Genomic DNA, 25,828 nt, shown 5'->3' with positions numbered 1-25,828 from the left:
CAATGATATACTTGACGTTTTCTACATTATCTAGACTTGCTGCTTTGTCCTCGCTGCCTTTATGATTTCGTCGGTAGTGATGAGAGAATCTCACCCGAGTGTCTTTTGATATCAATTATATCAACACTAGTTGATAAAAGTGGGAAAATTTTGCCACTTTAATCAACGAGTGTTGATATATTTGACATCAAAAGACACGAGGGTGAGATTTTATTTATCATCTAGCATCATTCTTCCAACTTTTTCAATTTGTAGACAGTAATTAGCAGTGTCTTCAGTGTACAAGGTATACTGGTAACAGCTTCAGTAGCAGAGCCATTAGTTATGTCATTTGATTGTGACGTCATAGTAACCAGTGACGTCACAATGGTTTGCAAAACATTGTGATGTAATTTCATTGCAGCGATATCTACAGTGCAGATATCGCTTGATCTCAACCAAGCGATATCTCCTGTGGGAGCCAGTTTTGGATGATAAATCATCATTCAAAATACTGCAGTCACTGACATTCCCGTCTAAAATGTAATCATTGAAATCATCTTCGTCTTGTATTGGGTCCTGGTTTACACATTCGCCAGACTGTTCACGATTTTCAACACAAAACAGGCTGTTTTCCAATCATTGTTGAATGAGAAGTGTCACTTCACCGAATTGTTTCGCGTGAAGCATCATGTGTTTGATTTAATTTGTACACAAAGTTTTGAGTCCTTGAAACCAAAAGAAAACACCATCCACTCAACTCTGTATATACGCATAAAAGTTGGCAACTGTTGACAATTTGTTTGGTGTTGGCTAAAGAACAGATATTAATCAGATCATCACCCTCCTACGTTCACATAAACGTTCACATTGCAACATATACGAGCGTACACACAGTGCAATTTTACATTTGCACCTGCTCCAGACATGCAAATTTGCTTCTGGTGTAGATATACACACATGAGTAAACGCGTTCACATGACAAGTATACTCACGTATGTATTTCTACACACGTATGCACATATACACACATAAGTATAGAGGCGCATTTGAACGGGGTATTAGACGTTTTGCAATTTGGTGAAATTCAGGGGTACGGGTACGGTGCTAATAAACCTACAAACATAATCCGGTGAATCTGCGATTCGAACCGACGATCAGTGGATCCCTGTACAACGTATCAGTGCACTGGGCCACCTGTGTACCGGGATATAATGTTTGGTTTTTTGGTTGGTTTGTTGTTTAACGCCGCACTCAGCAATATTCCACCTATATGGCGGCGGTCCGTAAATAATCTAGTCTGGACCAGACAATCCAGTGATTGACGTTATGAGCATCGATCCACGCAAATGGGATACGATGACGTGCATCAACCAAGTCAGCGAGCCGGGCCACCCGATCTCGTTATAGTCGCCTTTTACGACACGTATGGGTTGCTGAAGACCTATTCTACCCCGGATCTTCACGGGTCCCGGGATATGTAATTACTACGGCTGTATTTTCTATTTTGTATATGTATACTCTATAATTCACGTAACACCAGTTATACACAATCGGGATAACATCATACAAAAGAGGGAAATTTTATAAAAAGATTTCTTTTATGTCCACAGGATAGAACTTACATTACGTACCCTGTACCGAAAGATCACCGCACAAGATTGAATTGCCTCCCTTGTGAATCTTTGACCCGCCGCCCCGTACCCACAAAAGGAGGACTACAGATTTCTTTTAGCACAAATGCTTTCAGCCACAGGACCATGTAACTAGAAACAACCCCTAGACTGGCTTATGAACCCACGCCGTGTTGTGTCGAACAACTGATATCTCGAGTACAATAAGCGAGGGAACGACACGAAGGCTTGTGTGTACGCTTCCTACACACGACTGTAAAACAAGGCAGGTTCACAAGACGAAAGTGTGTCAACATCGGGTGGATGGGATGACGTCTTTTCTGTCAAGATGTCTGCTGACCCGAAAGGCGGTTGTTACCAAGAGCCATGTAGATGCTGTCTGTCTAAGGCTGTCAAGCGCAGCGCCCATGCCGACAGATGCGCGGAACCCACCCACGGTGAACGCGAGACCCTTCCAGGAAATGCCCGGCCCCGCGGGCCTGTATTCTCTTCCCGTTCTCGGACCCCTTCTCCAGTTTCATCCTTTCAGTAAGTGGTTAAACTTCCCCAGCTTATTACTTTTATCAACTAGAAGTAATTTTTAACAGAACAAACCGTCTTGCATTACACAACATTACCGAGATAGCGAAATATGCTACAATAATACTACATATCGTTATGCGTCATTGGTATTATGTGCACCTCAGGATAAACACTTGTTGTCAAACGTCTTAATGTTATTATCTAAAAGTAGAAGTATTTGTCTCGTCCTTCCACATTCAGTTCGTTATTAACAGTGAAACGCTTGTGAGATTGCTGCATTGATAACCCTCTCTCTGGTGCTTCGTTAGCTTTTATGTATTACCGTAAATCATCGATCAAATAGATGACTGCCTGAAAAAATGCCTGGTAAACCGAAAGAAAGAGACATCTGCCTTGAATAAACGTTTGTTTTAACTTAGATGAAAGACGAGCTATATTTACAAAAGAAATCTAAATTATCTAAAAAAGTTGATGAAAATGAATCAAAACCGGTGCTATTTCGAGGATTTACGGTATGTACCGACCCAAGCATGGCGATCAGTTTAAGCGACGTGATTTGTACGAGGACTTGGGTTAGTGTGGGTCGTCACACGTAGCCGGTTTCTTTGATATGCCGGCAGATAATAAGTAGGTTGTGATTGGCATGTGCTTTTATGTGCAGACTGTTGTCTGTATGCAATATGAACCCGCATGTAAGATAAAAGTCATATACAATTTGTTATTAGTGAGTGAGTGAGTATGGTTTTACGCCGCTTTTAGTAATATTCCAGCAATATCACGGCGGGGGACACCAGAAATGGGCTGCACACATTGTACCCATGTCGGGAATCGAACCCGGGTCTTCGGCGTGCCGAGCGAACGCTTTAACCACTAGGCTACCCGACCGCCCCAATTTGTTATTAACTTGATATACATACACACATCAAGAACAGACTATAGCTGGCCAACCACCCATGCGCTACCGTTAATCGTTAATCGTTAATAGATTACCCAGCAACACCTTAGACTCACTAATGAGTGAGTGAGTGAGTGAGTTGGGGTTAACGCCGCTTTTAACAGTATTTCAGTTATATCGCCGCGTGCCAGCTTAAGGTGGGAGGAAAGCCCAAAGTGATGCAGGTCTCAGGCGTTTACCACTTCGGTGAAACCCACGAGCACGGGTATGGTGCTGACAAACCTAGAAACATAATCGAGGTGAACCGGGATTCGAACCCATAATCATAGGTTTCTGGCGTGTCCAGGGGACGCAACTCTGCACATCGAATCGCGGCGCCTTAGACGACTGGGCCACCCGTGCCCCTCACTAACGAAAAGCTGACATATGACAGTAATTAGTATTAATTAGCACAGTAATTATAGGTCTTTCCGTTAACTTTGTAGATCAAATAGAACAAAGTGACGTATAGCACTGTTCTAGAAATTCCCAGTTTTACATGAATGTGATTCATATCATTAAGTTTTCATTATATATGGAGATGCCTGTGTCCGTCTGTCCGTCCGTTCAACGTTCATTCTCTGTCTGTAGTAAGTTGGGTTTAACGCCGTTTTTAACAGTATTCCAGTTTTATCGCGGCGTGTTAGCTTAACGTGGGAGGAAAGCCCGAAGTGATGCAGGTCTCAGACGTTTACCACTTCGGTGAAACCCACGAGCATGGGTATGGTGCTGACAAACCTCGGGGCAAACCGGGATTCGAACCCACAATCATAGGTTTCTGGCGTGCCCAAGGGGCGCAACTCTGCACAGCAAATCTCGGCGCCTTAAACGACTGGGCCACCCGTGCCCCCCTCTGTCTATAGAATCGGAGATAATCTCATAGATCAAAATCTGTTTAATATTTCTTCACGAAACTTTGCGCACATCTCACCCAGTGGTGAAACAAAGCGCTGAAAAATGTGTCTGGAGATATGATTTTTATCAACAACTGTTTATTCACAACAGTTACGTCCTGACGTTGTGTCCTGACCAACTGATTCACTCACCCACTCTTCCTCCCACTAACCCAATCACTCACTCACCTGCAGACCAACACGTTCACGCATGTCGCTAGTATGTTGTCGTGGACGCCTTCCCGCCATCATTTTCAGGAATAAAACACTCCCTTTTGGGCACAGTAATGGTACATATTGAGACCTTATATCAAACGCTGTTTAATCGCAAAGCGAGGCTTACTTTGTCGTGCTATTTTAGGATATTTTAATGATACGGACGGCATGTTAGACACTCACTGATAAAAACAACCACCACGGAAATGCCACGACTGGCACCCGAGCGAGCGAGCTCTGGCTTTGATACAGATGGGAGCCAGTGCCACCCATGCCCACAAGGCTAGTACTTTTGGTTGCTGTGTTGCTGTAACTCATCCGATGAAACTTTACATACAGACCGGGCAGACATCTGACAGACCAAGAACAGACAGGTCAGGGGTAACTACGCCCAATGGAGACCGGTACTTGCGTATTTGTTTTCTCCGGAATAGATTCTTGACAGTGACGTCATCAGCGACGAATGCCAAAGGGCATATGGTTAGTCGACAGATAGTGGCCTGGCGACTCAGGGATCGAGGAAGTAGGACTTACTGAGGACAGTTGACAGCGCAACATTGTCCTCAGAGTTTGAGATGGGCCCGATATTTGCTTCGTTGGGGAGGGGAGAACGAACTTCGGCATGGTGCTTTCAGAAGGTCGTGCCGTATGGTAGAGGGAGGTTTATGGTGCGAGGAGGATTTCGTGGGCAGGAGAGAACACCACTGGTCATTGTTAACAGCTCAGCGTTACATGGATGACATTCTTTATCCGACTGTCCTACCATTTCTACAACAGCTGCCGCGTGGTATCCTGTAAAAGCGTGACAACGTCAACGTGTTGCGGTGGACTGCACACTTCCGAGTCATGTGCCCCATGGAACAACTTGGGAGGGATCATTCGTCTTCACTCGCCTCTTTCCGTAACCTGAAAGAAGACTCGTCCCCCTATCGATGAATGTTATGTGCGAAAATACGACAAACCAATCAGACTGCACGTATGATTTCAAGTTCTTCGTCAAAGAATCCCTCAAAAATAATTTTTGATTTTACGTATGTCTTGCATCTAAAAATATACCCAAGATACAGTTAAATGTGTTTATTCATACTGTATATTTCCGCACGTCCCGATGTGCTTTAAATTGCATCTGAAATATATGTAATACATGGGGAAATATATGTGAACCATTTCGCAAGGAATTGACAATTGTTTTAGGTATGCCCGTTTGCGCTAAGACGGAACCCGGTCGCAAAAATGGCCATGAGATGGGCACGAGTCGCTATTCGGCTTGTCACGGAATAACACGAGTTGGTCACAAATGGGGAGGGATGTCATGGATCGTCATGCTCAACAGCAACCACTTCCTCCAGCCAACCGACAAGAAGTGACCCAGACCCTCCAAAAAGAATGGCGACGTATTCCACATCGCGTCATCAGACAACAAACTTTTTTTAGTGCGCCCTAGAGTTAGTGTCTTGTATCAAGGGGTGGCCATACAAGCTGTTAATGTGACGTGTAATTTAACTAGGAGATTACCGACGTGTGTGCCCTTTGTCCATTACGTTGAAAGCTATCCCACATCAAATCGGGAAACTGTCATGACAAAATCGGATGTTGTGAGACTGTCATTTTAAATGTTCATTTCGTTGAGCATTTTACTTCATGCATCTAACTTTTTAGGTTTTTAACTTGAGCGATTTACAACTATGGTAAAGTTTCTGTTCAGTCTATATTGTACATCTTATCCACATTTGGCTTATTGCCAGTTGATATGCACTTTATTTCATGTGTTTTAGCTCATTTCCTGTGTTTAGACCCTTAACGTTTTTAGATAAAACACAGAACACAAATGTGCTTAAGATTAACATACATTCCTGAAATGTTAAGATCTAAACATGTCTTGTTTGTGTTTACATTCTGAACACGTTATTTACAGGGCATCTACATTTTAACTTTTTGAAAACCTTAACCCGTAAAGATCCGGTGTAGAATAGGTCATTAGCAACCCATGCTTGCCGTAAAGGCGACTATGCTTGTCGTAAGAGACGACTAACGGGATGCATAGTTGATGCATGTCATCGTATCCCAATTTCGTATCACACTTATTTATACACCGCCGTCATATTTCTGGAATATTTGTGAGTGTGGCGTTAAAAAAATAACAATAAAAACAACAAAAAACAACAAAACTGGTCCCAGGAACGCCACGAGGACTCCAAAATATCAAATTTGGCGCTTCCGGGCCGACACCCTTTTACGTAACATGCTGTCACAGCACTAGTGGCGTGAGGAGAATGGGAATTCCAATTTTACTAGGCCACGTGTTATTTAAAGTCCTCCAGCTTTTATATATGGCTCGATGACTTCCTTTATACGACACTTTTTTCGTTTGTTTAACAGCGGACTATAAACTGGAGACGGCTCACAAGCTGTTCGACAATCTGCACGATCAACACGGCCGCACGTTCCGTGTGATGCTGAACGGCTGGACGGTCGTCACTGCAGACCCTGTGGGGATTGAAGACGTCTACCTGAACGAGGGACAACTACCCAGTCGACCCGACCTGACTGTCTACATCCACTACTGTGAGAAAAACGAAAAGGAAAAGGGGATGGGCGTAGTGTAAGTTTTGAATGAGTGAATGACGTTTTACACCGTAGTCCGCAATATCGCAGCGTTAGCTTTACGGGCAACGTGGTCGGATCTGGAACAGAGAAACAAGTGGTCGAATGAGTGAGTGAGTTACGTATAACTCCGCTTTTAACAGTATTCCAGTTATATCGCGGCGTGTCAGCTTAATGTGGAAGGAAAGCCCGAAGTGATGCAGGTCTCAGACGTTTACCACTTCGGTGAAACCCACGAGCACGGGTATGGTGCTGACAAACCTAGAAACATAATCGGGGCGAACCGGGATTCGAACCCACAATCATAGGTTTCTGGCGTGCCCGAGGGACGCAACTCTGCACAGCGAATTGCAGCGCCTTAGACGATCCACAAGTTGATCTTGGATGTGATATCGCCGGCTTTCTCTTATCGGTAATCCATAAGCAATATCAATTCTAACTATGGTAATATTCATGTTTGTGTTGGCAGTACATGAGGTAAGTTCCTTTGGCCTAAACCAGGTGAGCTAATAACAAACACGCTCTACGTCCTTACAATCTGGACCTAGATACAGTAATAATAACCCGCCCCGAACTGTTAACAAATTTTAGGGGTCAGTTTAACAAAACGATCGTAGCGCCGAGGTTATGGTAACTCCAATACTTTAACATACGACTGTCGTAGCACTACGAACTCTTTGTGCAACGGGGCCCTTAGCGACGACTTTTAACAATTATTAATGTGTGTAGAACTTCTAAGTCAGTCAATATTACGGAGGTCAAAAGATACTGATTTTTGTGAGAAGGCATTCACACCACCATCTTTTACAATACAGTGTAAATGACGTGTATGTTTCATGGCCGACAGTAACGGCATGGAATGGCGACGTCTTCGGACAGCGCTGTCGCGACAGTTGATGCGCCCAGCCTCCCCCCACCAGTACCTGCCCCCTCAGAACGCCGTTGCCGACGACCTCATCTACAGGATGAAAACTCACACGTACAGCCCCGAGGAATACAGGGAGGAACTCTTCAAGTTTGCAGCAGAGAGTAAGAACTTGATTTCAGGAGATGTAGTCAAGATTGTCTCCATATAAATTCGGATATCTAAGTAAAATCATTACGAAGATTTAAGATTTCCAAAAAATAACATGGGAATGTGCGGATATCCCAGTGGTCTAAAGAACTGGGATTCGCCGTACATAATTGCGACTCTTATCCGTGCCAGGATCCGGTGATGATTGATTCGATTCCCGGATTCGTCCTTAATTCATCCGTACGAGTGCGATATCAATCACTGGATGACTTCGGTCTGTAAGTAAGTCTGTACCAAACAATCCAGTGATTGACATCATTAGCATGGATCTATGTAATTGAGATACGATGATATGCTGTTTGTTTGTTGTTTAACGCAGCTCCAAGCAATATTCCAGCTATATGTAAATAATCGTGTCTGGACCAGACAATCTAGTGATTAATATCAGGAGCATCGCGATGACATGCAATCAATCAAATCAGCGAACCTGACAACATAGGTCACTATCTTGTCGTAAGAGGCGACTAACGGGATCGGATGGTCAGGCTCGCTGGCTTGGTTGATTAATGTCATCGATCCTAATTGCGTAGATTGCTCATGATGTCAATCACTGGATTGTCTTGTCCACACTCGATTTTGTACAGACCGCTGGAATATTGCTAAGTCCGGCGTTAAACAACAAACAAACAAAATTTTACGACAAGCATGGGTTGCCGGGGACCGCCTCTAACCCGATCATCACGGTCAGTTGATAAGGAATAGGTGGCTTTATAACATGAGACTTGGTGTTATCAAGCCCCGACGGCGTGAATGATCATCATTTAGTCAACCACTGGTTTGTCTGGCGAACACAACGCCGGAATTGATTACATTTATTTTGCTGAACACCAACTGTCGACCCGTACGATGAGCGCAAGGGAAGCCTCATAAAATATAGGTGTTTCGCGGTCATAGGAGCGTCTTTAACGGTGAAGAAGAGTATATTACGGCTGCTTCAATGTGGAAGCTGGAGAACCAAAGGGACGCATGGAAAATTCCTATCCTTAATGTCAACTGGCCAACCTTTGAAATATTCAGATATTTGATAGAATCAATCGGATCATCATCACCATCATCATCATCATCATCATCATAGTATGATAAATAGAAAATTCTTTGGAATTGGCCCGTATACCGCCTCAGACCCATCCAGGCCTGCAAACCTGATCTTGTCCTTTTTTGATAAATCTAATGAAATCATTTATATCATTGAATTTACTGTCCCTTTTGACCCTAATTTGATTGACAAGATTCAGGAAAAACATGGCAAATATGCGGACCTCGCTTTCGAAATCTGTTGGGGAATCTCACATTCTCCGAAAAGTTCTGGGTGGGTTTGACTAGGCAGCGCTTCCTGGGAGAAGTTCCATTCGCTGTCTATGCTGCGTGTGGAGGTGATGAGGGCCCTGAGCTGATGATTAGCCTAACGTGTCTGACTATGCCAGGGTCACCCTAACCCTCTTTGCTTCATTTTTTATTTTAATCTGTACATAATAACAATGATGATGATGATGATGATGTTCACAGCACGACATTATTATTACCCTAGTCAATGAATCCGTTTTCACTTAATCAGTGCTAGTTTTTGTCTCCAGAACCTCGGTTTGTTATAACCTTTGGTACCCTGCCCTGATATGGCTGGAATCGTGCTCAAAACAACTATCACCATATCTATGGACATTGTTGTGCACGTGGATGCGATAAACCAATCCGACAAACTTGGTATTACGACCCGATATATATGCAAATGAGATCACTATGCAGGAACTACTTTTAATCGCCATCGATCGATTCAGTGTCTGCTTGCTCATTTAACTATTGACTAACGTTGCCAAAAAGATTAGACGGGCGTTTCCCAATGTGTGGGTGATAATGTAGACAAACATGGCTGCAAAACATTTGGCACTAAATGATGGGAATGTTCACTCAAACTCTATATCCATGCGCGGTTTATAAAATTACTTCATACAGCGAAATAACGTCTTAGACATCGATAATAATATGATAAAAAGGTTATTATACCCCCCTAATCGTATTAAATACAAAGGGGGCACGGGTGGCCCAGTCGTCTAAGGCGCCGCGATTCGCTGTGCAGAGTTGCGTCCCTTGGGCACGCCAGAAACCTATGATTGTCAGCACCATACCCGTGCTCGTGGGTTTCACCGAAAAGGGTAAACGTCGGAGACCTGCATCACTTTGGGCTTTCCTCCCACATTAAGCTGACACGCCGCGATATAACTGCAATACTGTTAAAAGCGGCGTTAAACCCAACTCACTCACTCACTATCAAATACAAATATGATACGGAAACAAATCAGCTAATAACCCCTATTTCACCTTCCCCGTGCCTGGCAACATCATTAACTTCACCTAAGAATATACATAGATATTAGAAATACATTGACTCATTTGGAAACAGGGTATTATATTCACTTGAGGAATGTACATGTATAGATATGAAAATGACTTTGAAAATATACCAACGATTTTATCACCTGACGCAGAATTAGAATTAGTGGCCTTTTATTTGAATTAGAAAATACCGAGAACATTCTAATGTACATGTTGACGTCCATCTTCCCGAGGCAAACGTGTCCACTAGCCTATATCAAAGCCTACGTTCTACCCTTACCACTACAAGGCACCTAGTCTTGGCTCGACCCTGGCGCAACGTCGCGTAGATCACGAGTTGTGCCCCTTGTAATGAAAACGCTATATCCAATCAGATCGCTGTCCTTATCTCATATACCTTCACAAAAATGGCGACTACCATAGGCGACGACCTAGTCGATAAGATAACGAAAACATTCGCGATTTCATCCCTTACTCAAAAAACATAGGCAATCGTTGGTGGTGGTGGGTTGGGGGTGGGGGGTTGTTAAAAGATGAAAAAGACATATTCGTGTCAACAAAGACAAGCAGCGGTAAATCACTTTCATACAAATATGTACCAGTCGTGTATGTTGATTTTGTGAAACGTTCTCTGATTGGACTATCGTAATGTGTGATAGTCCAATCATATTTAGCACATGAAAGTGGGCTTGCTGTGACAAGGGTGGAAAACATTACTTTGATAATGAGGCTGGTGGACGCTCTTGCCTTGGGAAGATGGTGGACGGTCGGAATCGGTTAACCTTCCCAGATTGTTACTTTCACATTCAGTGGGACAAATATAAGCTTTGAAGTTGAACTGAATTTCACTTACTTGATGTGTTAATGAATAAACCGTTTTACCTACGTCCATCATGTTTCAAACAACATTGTAAATTAGGGTTTACAAGTGTAGTTGCCGTGGGGGAATGGGGTGAGTAGGTCACTAGGGCTGGTATTCAGGGCTGGTATATAAGAGCGGATTCGAAAGAGTGAGTATTTTTTTTACGCCGCTTTTAGCAATATTCCAGCAATTAACGGCGGGGGACACCAGAAAGGGGTTTCACACTTTGTATCCATGTGGGGAATCGAACGCGAGTCTTCAGCATGACGAGCGAACACTTTATACACTGGGCTTCTCCACCGGCCCTCCCGACTCCAATGATGATTGGAGGTCCGCATTGTCCTTATTGTGTCGTCATATCCCGAAGTCAAGGACCGTTGCTCCTGGTGTCAACCATTCTTTCTCTGATCCAGATTTAGTTATATACAGGTCGATGTGATATGATTTAACAGTTCTGATTTGAGCAGACATCACCACTCAATCGCCTTCTCAATGATATTGGATCTTTCAGGTATTGCCGTCGTTGCCTTCAACAAACGATTAGGTTTCCTGTCCGATGACTTAAGCACCGTGTCACCGGAAAATGACGAATACCTTCAACAAGTGAAAAAGTTCTTTTCCTGTTTGGGCAAGGATGGCAGTAATCCTCCGTTCTACAAGATATTCCCTACTAAGTTTTACAGAGATTTCGAGCATGCCGCCAATGTTGGCTACAGGTTTGTTGTCAATATTGCGTTTCATCCTATCCCCTCACAGATTATTGAGCGTGTACTGTTACCATGGTGGCCCATCTGATTTGTAAAGGTAAATGTCCTCCCGTTGATTGGTCCCGAGGTTTCGTAGAATAAATACACGACAGTGCGGAATACAGGAATAGCTACCCACAGTCCGTATATCATTCCTAATCAAAAACGTGGTCAAGGTGGATAGAGTGTCTGCCCGGAGAGCGGAAGGCCAGGGGTTCGATTCCTGACCGCGTCATACTTAAAGACGTTTAAATATACGTCTCTGTATAAATGAAATAGTTTTGAACGCAACGTTAAGCCCTACAAACCAAAACAAAAAGTAAACGGTCACAAAACATATTATGTAGAAACAATGAAATAAAAGTATAATGTTTAAATAAAGTAAATGTCTAAGGGCAAAAAGAGACTCCATACTAAAGCGACTCGGCAATTTAATTATCATGTTTACCATGATTGATTTCTATCAGAAAGTGAATTCGGCATATCTGCACAGAGGAAAAAAAACAAGTTCAGTTTTCATTTGTAGATAAAAAACGCTAAGGCGTCGCAATTACAGGTGCTGTGAAGAGTTGCGCCTTTTATATTAGCCGTGCCGGATTTCTATGATCGCGAGTTTGAATCCCACAGTTACTCGGGTTATGATTCTTGGTTAGACAGCACTATTCTCGTGCTCAAAGACCGGCATCACATTCCCCCCACACCAAGCTAACACACCGTGATACAACGGAAATACCCAACTATCATCTTTGACGAAACTTCCTAAGAACAAGGAGTTCAGTTGTTGTGGCCTTTGTTTAGCCTCAGCAAAAGTTACTGTAAGTGAAGGCATATTTCGACAGCACTTGATAATACATGCTTGCTAAATGTAGGAGTGCCCGCACCGAGACGTCGCAGCAGTGTAAATGAGGGGGTGAGGTGAAATGGGATTTAATGTCATGTTAAAGATTATTGCACTTATGTATATGTGTGTCTGTAGCTGTGTCTGAGAGGCTGCTTGTACTAGTCCAGGCTCATGCCGGTTTTATAGTGCCATCCCACTGAGATTCCATGACACAGTTTAACATGGATTCCCCACTCAGACACAGTATACTGACTCCGAGCCGACCTGTCCTGATATTTTCCTTTTAACGCCGAGCGCTAGGCAGATCAACAACAATCTTTTGACGTTTTTTGGTGTGATACTGCCAGGAATCGATCCACCAACCTTCCCTTCTCGGGGCACGGAGGCGGTCTCAGTGTAAATGAGTGAGTGAGTTGGGTTTAACGCCGCTTTTAACATTAGTCCAGTTATATCGCGGCGTGTCAGCTTAATGTGAGGGGGAAAGCCCGTGGTGATGCAGGTCTCAGACGTTTACCACTTCGGTGAAACCCACGAGCACGGGTATGGTGCTGACAAACCTAGAAACATAATCGGGGCGTACCAAGATTCGAACCCACGATCATAGATTTCTGGCGTGACCGAAAGACGCAACTCTTTACAGCGAATCGCGGCGCCTTAGACGACTGGTCCACCCTTCCATCCAGTGTTAATGAAGAAGTTGACATCCATACAATTGTTTGTTATGACGACGGCACAGTTCGATGAAGTGGACAATCTGTGATCCTTACGAATTCACCGGAAACGGTATCGTCCGGAGTCGTAGTGGGCAGCGATTAGTTGTCACACACGAAGTCTAAAATATGGTTCAGTTTATTCTTCCTGAGCAAGTGGTTTGAATTTTCAGTTACGGCCGGAAGGAAGTGAAACTTGCTCTGAAAACGATGGAGGCACAGAAAAAGGAAGGAACGTTTGACCCGGATGCTCCGAATCTAATACTCACTCTTCTGTCTAACCCGAAGATATCCATGGGAGACATCACCGCACTGCTACAAGACATACTAGTGGCAGGGACAGACTCGGTGTGTAGTGTGATGTCATTACTAGGGGAGGGAGGGCGGGGCGGGGTTGGAGGTAGGGAGACATCACCGCTCTGCTACAAGACATACTAGTGGCAGGGACAGACTCGGTGTGTAGTGTGATGTCATTACTAGGGGAGGGAGGTCGGGGCGGGGTTGGAGGTAGGGAGACATCACCGCTCTGCTACAAGACATACTAGTGGCAGGGACAGACTCGGTGTGTAGTGTGATGTCATTACTAGGGGAGGGAGGTCGGGGCGGGGTTGGAGGTAGGGAGACATCACCGCTCTGCTACAAGACATACTAGTGGCAGGGACAGACTCGGTGTGTAGTGTGATGTCATTACTAGGGGAGGGAGGGCGGGGCGGGGTTGGAGGTAGGGAGACATCAGCTCACTGCTACAAGACATACTAGTGGCAGGGACAGACTCGGTGTGTAGTGTGATGTCATTACTAGGGGAGGGAGGGCGGGGCGGGGTTGGAGGTAGGGAGACATCACCGCTCTGCTACAAGACATACTAGTGGCAGGGACAGACTCGGTGTGTAGTGTGATGTCATTACTAGGGGAGGTAGGGCGGGGCGGGGCGGGGCGGGGTTGGAGGTAGGGAGACATCACCTCACTGCTACAAGACATACTAGTGGCAGGGACAGACTCGGTGTGTAGTGTGATGTCATTACTAGGGGAGGGAGGGCGGGACGGGGTTGGAGGTAGGGAGACATCAGCTCACTGCTACAAGACATACTAGTGGCAGGGACAGACTCGGTGTGTAGTGTGATGTCATCACTAGGGGAGGGAAGGCGGGGCGGGGCAGGGTTGGAGGTAGGGAGACATCAGCTCACTGCTACAAGACATACTAGTGGCAGGGACAGACTCGGTGTGTAGTGTGATGTCATTACTAGGGGAGGGAGGGCGGGGCGGGGTTGGAGGTAGGGAGACATCACCGCTCTGCTACAAGACATACTAGTGGCAGGGACAGACTCGGTGTGTAGTGTGATGTCATTACTAGGGGAGGGAGGTCGGGGCGGGGTTGGAGGTAGGGAGACATCAGCTCACTGCTACAAGACATACTAGTGGCAGGGACAGACTCGGTGTGTAGTGTGATGTCATCACTAGGGGAGGGAAGGCGGGGCGGGGCAGGGTTGGAGGTAGGGAGACATCAGCTCACTGCTACAAGACATACTAGTGGCAGGGACAGACTCGGTGTGTAGTGTGATGTCATTACTAGGGGAGGGAGGGCGGGGCGGGGTTGGAGGTAGGGAGACATCACCGCTCTGCTACAAGACATACTAGTGGCAGGGACAGACTCGGTGTGTAGTGTGATGTCATTACTAGGGGAGGGAGGGCGGGGCGGGGTTGGAGGTAGGGAGACATCAGCTCACTGCTACAAGACATACTAGTGGCAGGGACTCATCTGCCCAAGGCAAGGAAGTTAACTGTCCTGTTCCCATGTACTATTGCCGTACTAGGCTGGAATTGTAGGCTTCGAGTTAAAATTTGGTTGGACTAATGAGATTAAAGGATTTTCATGTATACCGTCAACTGGGCGCCGACATATATTTTCCCTAGTCTGTTCATGTTTTTATTCAGCGTTGTGTTATAATCCACATGTGCTGGGTGTATGTGAGGCAGGGAAGGCGAAAGGTTTCTTCGATTAATTTGATCAGACCGTCATGACTAGACGCGCCATTTTATTTGAAGCAAGGCAAATGATATGAGAGGTGACTCTCATGAGAAGGAACTTTGAAGGGACATAACTCGTAATGACCACCGATGGCGCTACGATCGAGCCACAAAAGTCTTTTATTGCCACGGGAAGATGGGACAGGCACGTTGTGTTGTATGATGCCATTGCTAGGAGAGGGAGGGGAAAGGGAGACATCACCGCACTGCTACAAGATATATTGGTGGCAGGGAGAGACTCGGTGTTTGAATGACGTCATGGATAGGGCGGGGAGGATTGGGTAGGGCGACCGCACCGCGAAGCTACAAGACAATGATGCTATTCTCTTCTTTTCATGACCGTGTCCTCGGTTACAGACGGCCAAGAACATGGAATGTTTCCTCTTCCATCTGGGCCGCAACAGAGACGTCCAGAGACGCTTATATGAAGAGGTCGTAGAGGTCGTTGGACATGCGCAGTCTGGACGTCCGCTCGAGGCAGGGCAGATGGAAACAATGCCCTATTACAGGGCCTGCCAGACAGAATCGTTTCGGTATGTTTGATTGAACTATTTCACGAATGTGAGTGACTTTAGGTTACTTCCACTTTGAACACAATTTCAGTTATTGCATGTGGCGTGAGCTTAATTTGGAACCGAAATGTTACAGGTTCAAGAAATTTGGTACTCTGGGTGATCAGAGGCCCCCCTCAAAAGTGTAGAATTCACGTGCGATTGTACAAACCAAATAGCAGTTTCGCTCATTGACTTTCACGTCTCGCGTTTGGTTATGACGGCGGTCTGTAAATAATCGAGTCTGGACCAGACAATCCAGTGATTGACATCTTGAGCATCGACCCACGCAGTTGGGATACGTTGACATGTGTCAACCAAGCCTGACCACCCGATACCGTTAGTCGCCTCTTACGACAAGCTTAGTCGCCGCGGTTAATAAGCTGCTCGTCATTTTGCCATTTACTAAGCTGCATAGTTAACATGACATCGGCCAATGCAATAAACCCAACACACTCCCAATCATCAATGCGTTAACAGTTAATGTGAAATGATGACTAAGTGACATCACAAATTCGATTTATTGACATCTAACATTCACCAATATTATATATCACAAAATGAATAATTAATTTCCCTAATTAGATCATTAGCTATCACTAATAGCTTATGAAACTTATGAAAGTGCGATTTTTAAATGTCTTGAGAAACACATGTTAAGATGTGTCAAAATATATATGTCATAGTGTCATATGTTGATATCTAAACATCCCATTTGTGCTCTTAACATATTTTATTGTATTGTATCATAAAGTCGAATTTGTGATATCGAGAATTCATTTTGTGATATCAATAAACAAATATTGCTCTCATACGATCGTAAAATAACATAAAAACAGTAAAACAACGCCTCATGTGCCTTCAATATGAAATATATTGACATATATACATGACTTCATGTTTGAAGTGTCATGGCTACCGGGTTAGTATTATCAGCATGTTACTTATACTACGTTTTCACAAAAGTGGCATCTCAATGCAAGTTGACGACAAGACGACACTGCGCATCTTCCCGAGGCAAGGGAGTTAACTAACTATAAAAGTCCAGTTTCCACCTTGCCGAACTAAGTTGAAATTCCTGGGCTCGATCGTAGCGCCACCAGTGGCTATTACGACTGATGTCCCTTCTATGTCCCTCCTATTGACCAATCAGATTCCACCTCTTCTATCACTTGTAATTGCTTCAAACAAAATGGCGGCGCCCAGTCAAAACCGTCTGATCCATAATCAAGATCTGTATTGTAATAAAATGGGCTTTACCTCGTGAAGAGCATCAAATCACATGAGCACCTTGATAAAAACATGAAAAGATTTTCAAAATATCTGTCGACGCCTAGTTGGCGGTACACAAGCTTTGCAAAACCTTCAGTCGACAGAAATCTGCACGTTGAAATCCATGTTGTTTACGAACCGGGTGTTCGTTACGCGATATTGACTGGAATAGTCATAGACTCGTTAGTGTAGCCAAAATGTAACTCCGGAATTCCAGACTAGTTGGGCAAAGATGGAAACTGGACTTTTATGGTCAGTTAAATACCTTGTCTCGGTAAGATGGGCACTGTAAATGTTTAGGACTGACCCTCTCACCCACAGAAAGCTGTACCCTGTCATGCTCGGTTCGCCAAGGATCATGCCCCGCGACTCCGTCATTGCAGGGTTCCACGTGCCGAAAGGGGTAAATAATTGTATTCATATTTATTTTTGAAGTTTCACACGTATGTAACGTCGTCTATTTTCGAACTCTCCATCCAAACTGTGTCTAAAACTAAGAGTTCCATTTTTCATTTCCATCAGTATACGTATATAACGTCACATGCGTCTATCTATAATGAACATATGTATGTAAAGGCTTATACATCTAGCGTCATCAGTGACACGTGCATATTACGTCATCAGCTGCCAGGGTGTATCGTCATCATTTACGCGTGAATATAACACGAGTGGTGAGATGACGCCTACACACGTATTACGTCATAATTATATAAGCGTTCATGTCAAAAATCGTTACTCGAAATGATTTTCATTCACAGATCATAGATCACTGACCTTTCCCTTAGGTTATCATTAAAGTACGGTCATTTATCCCATGACGTGGGACGCTAATAGATCCAGTTAAGGCAGATAATCCCCATTTCCTGTCAGTTATGTTCCACTGACTGTCTCATGTCTCTCTGACAAATTTGGGATCACAGTGGAACCATTCCTGTCATTTTCAAATACTATTTATGCCTCTGGGAATGTATATAACCGTCCTGTTTTCTCTCAGACCTGTGTGTTATGCAACAACCGGAGATTGATGATGGATGAGGAGTATTTCCAGGACCCAGCACGCTATGATCCAGACCGGTGGAGGAGGGATGAACACCGGAAATACATTAGTAATATTCCTAAATTTGCCAACTTGCCATTTGGCTTCGGTGTACGCAATTGCCTGGGCCGGAGATTTGCTTTGCAGGAGATTTGGCTGGGAGTGGTGAAGGTAGGGAGGATTTGTGAATGACTGAAATTGATTCATTTATTCACGTCACTGTTTTTTTGTGTATATAAATATATAGGTCACTGTATCAGGTTGTGGGCGTCGCTCTGGGGGTAACTGACCAACATGCGTAAAAGGGAAAGGTTCCGTTTCAAACTGGAATATTTAATGACGATCCCTATTTGGCTTTTAGGTTGTGTTGTGTGATGTTGGCATTTTGGGTAATGGCCACAAATTCTGTAGGTTGGCAGAAGCGCATATACACATGGAAAAAAAGTAACCATCACCATTATTTGGTTGATATACCACAATTTTTTGGAAATATATCATATTTCAAAGATCTCATTTTAATACATGTCTACGAGACGGTCGATATAGGATAATATGTCCCTCGACATGTTGGAAATACTTACAGTTGACAGATCTCATTTTGATAAATGATTGCGATACGACTGATATCTGGTGCATCTTTGGTAGAAGAACCATGTATGTGTCTCCAGATGGTCACATATCATATATACCGTGATCCCGCAGATGAAGCAGTTGACTGGCTGGTCAAATAACGGTTGCCTTGGCTACACGATATGTCAATATAAGTCAGTAGAACCTCTTCGGAAAATTAATACACGATGCAACTTTATTTTATATGGAAATATGGTACACATAGTTAATAACGAGTACGTGAGTGAGCCGCTTTTAACAGTATTCCAGTTATATCACGGCGTGTCAGCTTAATATGGGAGGAAAGCCCGAAGTGATGCACGTTTACCACTTCGGTGAAACCCACGGTATGGTGTTGACAAACTTAGAAACATAATCGGGGCGAACCGGGATTCGAACCATCAATCATAGGTTTCAATCGTGCCCAAGGCACGCCAGTCTGCACAGCGAATCGTGGCGCCTTGGACGACTGGGCCACCCGTGCCCCCAAGTTGATAATGCTTTACAGTTGTATGTTGGAATATGTTACATAAAGTTTATGATGCTTAACTATTGTACATGGATATTTTGTACTGAGAGTTTATTTTATGGCAGTTTTCATATCATGCCCTTTATCAACCCGAGTCCCCGGGTCAACCCGAGGGCCGAGGGCCAGAAGGGCTGATTTGGGGGTCGATGGTTGATATGGGGTACGGTATGGAAACGGCCATATTATCATCTGCCAGTAACACCCACTCAGTCCGTCTGTAACACCTGCTCCATCTGACTGTAACTGCACATTTCAGTCAGTAACACCCACTCTATCTGTCTGTAACAGCATTTTCTTGTATGTAACACATATCTGTCTGTAACACCCACTACATGTATGTAACAGATATCCAACTGTCTGTAACACCAACTCCATGCCTGTAACATCCATCCATCTGTTTGTAACACCCACTCTATCTGTCTGTAACATCCATCCATCTGTTTGTAACACCCACTCCATCTGTCTGTAACACCAACTCCATGCCTGTAACATCCACTCCATCTGTTTGTAACACCCACTCTATCTGTCTGTAACATCCATCCATCTGTCTGTAACACCTGCTCCATCTGTCTGTTATTCCACTCCATGCCTGTTACACCCATCCATCTGTCTGTAACACCTGCTCATTCTGTCTGTTACATCCACTCCATCTGTCTGTAACACCCACTCCATGCCTGTAACATCCATCCATCTGTCTGTAACACCAACTCCATCTGCGTGTAACATCCATACATCTGTCTGTAACATCCACTCTATGCCTGTAACATCCACTCCATGCCTATAACACCAATCCATATGTCTGTAACACCCATCTATCTGTCTGTAACACCAACTCCATGCCTATAACATCCATCCATCTGTCTATAACATCCACTCCATGTGTGTAACAAACACTGTCTATAACATCCAGTCCATTCATGTTACACCCATCCGTGTCTCTCACACCAATCCATATGTCTGAAACACCCATCTATCTGTCTGTAACACCCATCCATGTGTCTCTAACACCAATCCATATGTCTGAAACACCCATCTATCTGTCTGTAACACCAACTCCATGCCTCCTGTAACATCCATTCATCTGTTTGTAACACCCACTCCATGTCTGTAACACCCACTCTATGCCTGTAACATCCATCCATATGTCTGTAACACCCATCTATCTGTATGTAACATCCACTCCATCTGTCTGTAACATCCACTTCATGCCTGTAACACCCATCAATGGGTCTCTAATCTATATGTCTGAAACACCCATCTATCTGTCTGTAACACCAACTCCGTGCCTATAACACCCATCCATCTGTCTATAACATCCACTCCATGTGTGTAACACCCACTCTATGCCTGTAACATCCATCCATATGTCTGTAACACCCATCCATCTTTCTGTAGCACCCACTCCATGCCTGTAACACCAACTCCATGTATTTAACAACTATCTAATTGTCTGTAACACCCACTCCATGTATTTAACACCCATCTATCTGTCTGTAACACCAACGCCATGCCTGAAACAGCACCACCATCTGTCTGTAAGACCCAGTCCATCTGCCTGTAAACCCTACGCCATGCCTGTAACACCAACTCGATCTGCCCGTAACACCCACTCCATCTGTCTGTAACACCACATATCAGTCAGTAACACCCGGTCCATTGCCTGTAACACCCACTCCATCTGTCTGTAACACCCCTCCATCTGCCTGTAACACCCCCTCCATCTGTCTGTAACACCCGCTCCATCTGTCTGTAACACCCGCTCCATGCCTGTTACACCTGCTCCATCTGTCTGTAACACCTACTCTATCTGCCTGTTACACCCACTTCATCTGTCTGTAACACCCACTCATTATGTCTCAAACACCCACTCCTTCTGTCTGTAACACCCACTCCATCTACGTTACACCCACTCCTTCTGTCTGTAACACCCACTCCATCTACGTTACACCCACTCTATCTGCCTGTAATACCCACTCCTTCTGTCTGTAACACCCACTCCATCTACGTTACACCCACTCTATCTGCCTGTAACACCCACTCCATCTACGTTACACCCACTCTATCTGCCTGTAACACCTACTCTATCTGCCTGTTACACCCACTTCATCTGTCTGTAACACCCACTCATTATGTCTGAAACACCCACTCCTTCTGTCTGTAACACCCACTCCATCTGTCTGTAACACCCATCTGTCTGTAACACCCACTCATTATGTCTGAAACACCTACTCCTTCTGTCTGAAACACCCACTCCTTCTGTCTGTTACACCCACTCCATCTGTCTGTCACACCCACTCCATCTGTCTGTAACACCCACTCCATCTGTCTGTAACACCCATCTGTCTGTAACACCCACTCATTATGTCTGAAACACCCACTCCTACTGTCTGTAACACCCACTCCATCTACGTTACACCCACACCATCTGTCTGTAACACCCACTCCATCTACGTTACACCCACTCCATCTGTCCGTTACACCCACTCCATCTGTCTGTAACACCCACTCATTATGTCTGTTACACCCACTCCATCTGTCTGTTACACCCACACCATCTGTCTGTAACACCCACTCCATCTGTCTGTAACTCCCACTCCATCTGTCTGTAACACCCACACCATCTGTCTGTAACTCCCACTCCATCTGTCTGTAACACCCACACCATCTGTCTGTTACACCCACTCATTATGTTTGAAACACCCACTCCTTCTGTCTGTAACACCCACTCCATCTGTCTGTAACACCCACTCATTATGTCTGTAACACCCACTCCTTCTGTCTGTAACACCCACTCCATCTACGTTACACCCTCTCCTTCTGTCTGTTACACCCACTCATTATGTCTCAAACACCCACACCATCTGTCTGTAACACCCACACCATCTGTCTGTTACACCCACTCATTATGTCTCAAACACCCACTCCATCTGTCTGTAACACCCACTCCATCTACGTTACACCCGCTCCATCTGTCCGTTACACCCGCTCCATCTGTCTGTAACACCCACACCGTCTGTCTGTAACACCCACTCCATCTGTCTGTAACACCCACTCCATCTGTCTGTAACACCCACACCATCTGTCTGTAACACCCACTCCATCTGTCTGTAACACCCACTCCATCTGTCCGTTACACCCACTCCATCTGTCTGTAACACCCACACCATCTGTCTGTAACACACACTCCATCTGTCTGTAACACACACTCCATCTGTCTGTAACACACACTCCATCTGTCTGTAACACCCATCTGTCTGTAACACACACTCCATCTGTCTGTAACACACACTCCATCTGTCTGTAACACCCATCTGTCTGTAACACACACTCCATCTGTCTGTAACACACACTCCATCTGTTTGTAACACCCACTCCTTCTGTCTGTAACACCCACTCCATCTGTCTGTAACACCCACTCATTATGTCTGTAACACCCACTCCTTCTGTCTGTAACACCCACTCCATCTACGTTACACCCTCTCCTTCTGTCTGTTACACCCACTCATTATGTCTCAAACACCCACACCATCTGTCTGTAACACCCACACCATCTGTCTGTTACACCCACTCATTATGTCTCAAACACCCACTCCATCTGTCTGTAACACCCACTCCATCTACGTTACACCCGCTCCATCTGTCCGTTACACCCGCTCCATCTGTCTGTAACACCCACACCGTCTGTCTGTAACACCCACTCCATCTGTCTGTAACACCCACTCCATCTGTCTGTAACACCCACACCATCTGTCTGTAACACCCACTCCATCTGTCTGTAACACCCACTCCATCTGTCCGTTACACCCACTCCATCTGTCTGTAACACCCACACCATCTGTCTGTAACACACACTCCATCTGTCTGTAACACACACTCCATCTGTCTGTAACACACACTCCATCTGTCTGTAACACACACTCCATCTGTCTGTAACACCCATCTGTCTGTAACACACACTCCATCTGTCTGTAACACACACTCCATCTGTCTGTAACACCCATCTGTCTGTAACACACACTCCATCTGTCTGTAACACACACTCCATCTGTCTGTAACACCCTTTCCATCTGTCTGTAACACCCACTCCATCTGTCTGTAACACCCACTCCATCTGTCTGTAACACACACCATCTGTCTGTAACACCCACACCATCTGTCTGTAACACACACTCCGTCTGTCTGTAACACACACTTCATCTGTCTGTAACACCCACTCATTATGTCTGAAACACCTACTCCTTCTGTCTGAAACACCCACTCCTTCTGTCTGTTAAACCCACTCCATCTGTCTGTAACACCCATCTATCTGTAACACCCTCTCCATCTGTCTGTAACACCCACTCCATCTGCCTGTAACACCCTTTCCATCTGTCTGTAACACCCGCTCCATCTGTCTGTAACACCCACTCCAACTGTCTGTAACACCCACCTGTCTGTAACACCCAATCCATCTGTCTGTAACACCCACTCCATCTGTCTGTAACACCCATCTGTCTGTCACACCCTCTCCATCTGTCTGTAACACCCATCTGTCTGTAACACCCAATCCATCTGTCTGTAACACCCTCTCCATCTGTCTGTAACAACCCACATCTGTCTGTATTATTGTTTGGCCTCTAACAACGCGTATCAGTTTTGCGTGCTACGTTGTTAAATTACATTCAGTGTTTCTCTGTGTTTCAGATCATCCAGAACTTCGAAGTCATCGTTGAAGACGAAGATGCGAGGACGGAGATTGAGTACCACACTTTTATTCAACCCGCCAAACCTATCCGGTTCATTTTCAAACCGAGATAGACTAGAAAGTTATTCATCGGAAACCGTTTGGGAGATCAAAGAATACCCAAACGTGGAAAAACAGTGTTGCCCAACGCGAATAATCACATGTGTGGGGGTGACACGAGCACTTATTACGCAACGAATGACGACTATTATTTCACTTCGCTAGAGTTCACAGAGTTTCGTCCCTTTGATGTACCAAGATCCGCCGATAGTTGGTTTCGAATTCGGCCTGATAGTGACCCTTCCTTTTGTCCCATATGTCGTGCTCATGGGTTTTTCCAAGGCCACAAAAATTTACGACTTGTTGCCTTCCTCTCACATTACGCTGACGCATCGTGTTATTCCCGAACGATTGTTCAAAATGGCATTGAACCGAACTCAACACTCATGCACTGCTTGACACTAGGAATGTATACCTAGTTAAATGAGTACTGCATCCACTGTATAAGCATCTCGTCCAGCAAATGACCTTGCCACGTGTACATTGTCCTGTGAATGGACATCTTAAAGCACCCTGGTCGACATTGCTACCATCCATTAGTACGTTTTTGGCTACGAATGTATATTGTAATCACCATTTTATTGCAGCTGTCACATGCGATTTTAGCGGAACTTGCGCTTTTAGCGGAAAATAGTAGTAAAAATATTACTGCTCGATTGCCATAGCAACCGATTTTCGTCATCGAATTTTGTTAGTTTGTTCCTTTTATGTAAATATCAGAAATAGTAACAGGAATGTTTGGAACAGGTTTCATGCTTGATCAATATGACGTGTTTATTTTAAAGAAATGTTAAAGGTTGTCAGGTGAAATCTGCGGATTATTTAAATAAATTTACATCTCAAACGCAGCGTCGTCTTTTCGTGATTTGTCAACTGTCATCTTCATAATTGTTTGCCGTCTTCTGTAAAATCTATGATCCAATGAAAAAGTAATTATAACTGTGATCATATATATTCATTAAACTGAACATTGATGCAACTTATCACTCCATCAACGATAATCCAATTGGTATATCCCCGCTCTATTGTGATAAATACAACCATCCCATTCGCTGCATAATATTCGTTTTGACCCGATTAAAATTACATGAAGATAAAAATAGCTGTCCAATCAAATTTCAATAATTTGTAAGTGATAAGAGAGTTTGCGTTTATGACGTCACATTCAAAGCGAAGCTGTGGTGGTGTGAATACATACACTGGCACTGTTTGATTACAATTTTGTTTATTTATTTATTTATTTATTTATTTATTTATTTATTTATTTATTTGTTTGTTTGTTTGTTTGTTTGTTTAACGCCGCACTCAGCAATATTCCAGCTATATGACGGCGGTCTGTAGATAATCGAGTCTGAACCAGACAATCCAGTGACTGACATCATGAGCTTCGATCCACGTAATTGGGATACGATTACTTGCATCAACCAAGTTAGCGAGCCTGACCACACGATCCCTTTAGTCGCCTCTTGCGACAAGTATAGTCGCTATTTACGGCAAGCATGAGTTGCTGAAGACCTAGTCTACCCCGAATCTTCACGAGTCGTTTGATTTTAAATATTCATCAATCTTTAGACTGTACTAAAAATACCCTTCACAACCCAATGTTGCAGTAACTGTTTAGATAACTTTGGAGGGTAAATTCAAAACGTGCAGGCCAGAGAATTATCTGTCTCGTG

At 44.4% G+C, this 25,828-nt stretch overlaps 1 protein-coding gene across 1 annotated transcript; it reads left to right on the top strand.

Moving 5' to 3' along the window:
• Positions 1-1,684: 1,684 nt before the first annotated feature.
• On the top strand, positions 1,685-24,991 carry LOC139474180 (probable cytochrome P450 49a1). The gene is made up of 9 exons (XM_071257076.1): positions 1,685-2,141; positions 6,558-6,780; positions 7,630-7,811; positions 11,562-11,766; positions 13,521-13,695; positions 15,730-15,905; positions 17,517-17,598; positions 18,190-18,402; positions 24,053-24,991. Exons 1-9 carry the CDS (start codon positions 1,922-1,924, stop codon positions 24,164-24,166), a joined length of 1,590 nt encoding a protein of 529 aa, XP_071113177.1. The 5' UTR covers positions 1,685-1,921; the 3' UTR covers positions 24,167-24,991.
• Positions 24,992-25,828: the final 837 nt, after the last annotated feature.

This window comes from Haliotis cracherodii, unplaced genomic scaffold, assembly GCF_022045235.1.
Source record: "Haliotis cracherodii isolate W230 unplaced genomic scaffold, xgHalCrac1.p SCAF_3, whole genome shotgun sequence".
In the NCBI taxonomy this organism is placed as follows: domain Eukaryota; kingdom Metazoa; phylum Mollusca; class Gastropoda; order Lepetellida; family Haliotidae; genus Haliotis; species Haliotis cracherodii.
Note: the sequence above shows the minus strand (reverse complement) of the source record. Positions and strands in the feature narration are given on the sequence as shown.

What these genes read in the sequence shown, in the direction of transcription:
- LOC139474180 (XM_071257076.1), top strand. Translation starts at nt 1,922, where the DNA reads ATGACGTCTTTTCTGTCAAGATGTCTGCTGACCCGAAAGGCGGTTGTT. An exon ending in GCCGCCAATGTTGGCTACAG is followed by an intron (nt 11,767 to 13,520) that starts GTTTGTTGTCAA and finishes TTGAATTTTCAG; the next exon opens with TTACGGCCGGAAGGAAGTGA. An exon ending in GGTTCCACGTGCCGAAAGGG is followed by an intron (nt 17,599 to 18,189) that starts GTAAATAATTGT and finishes GTTTTCTCTCAG; the next exon opens with ACCTGTGTGTTATGCAACAA.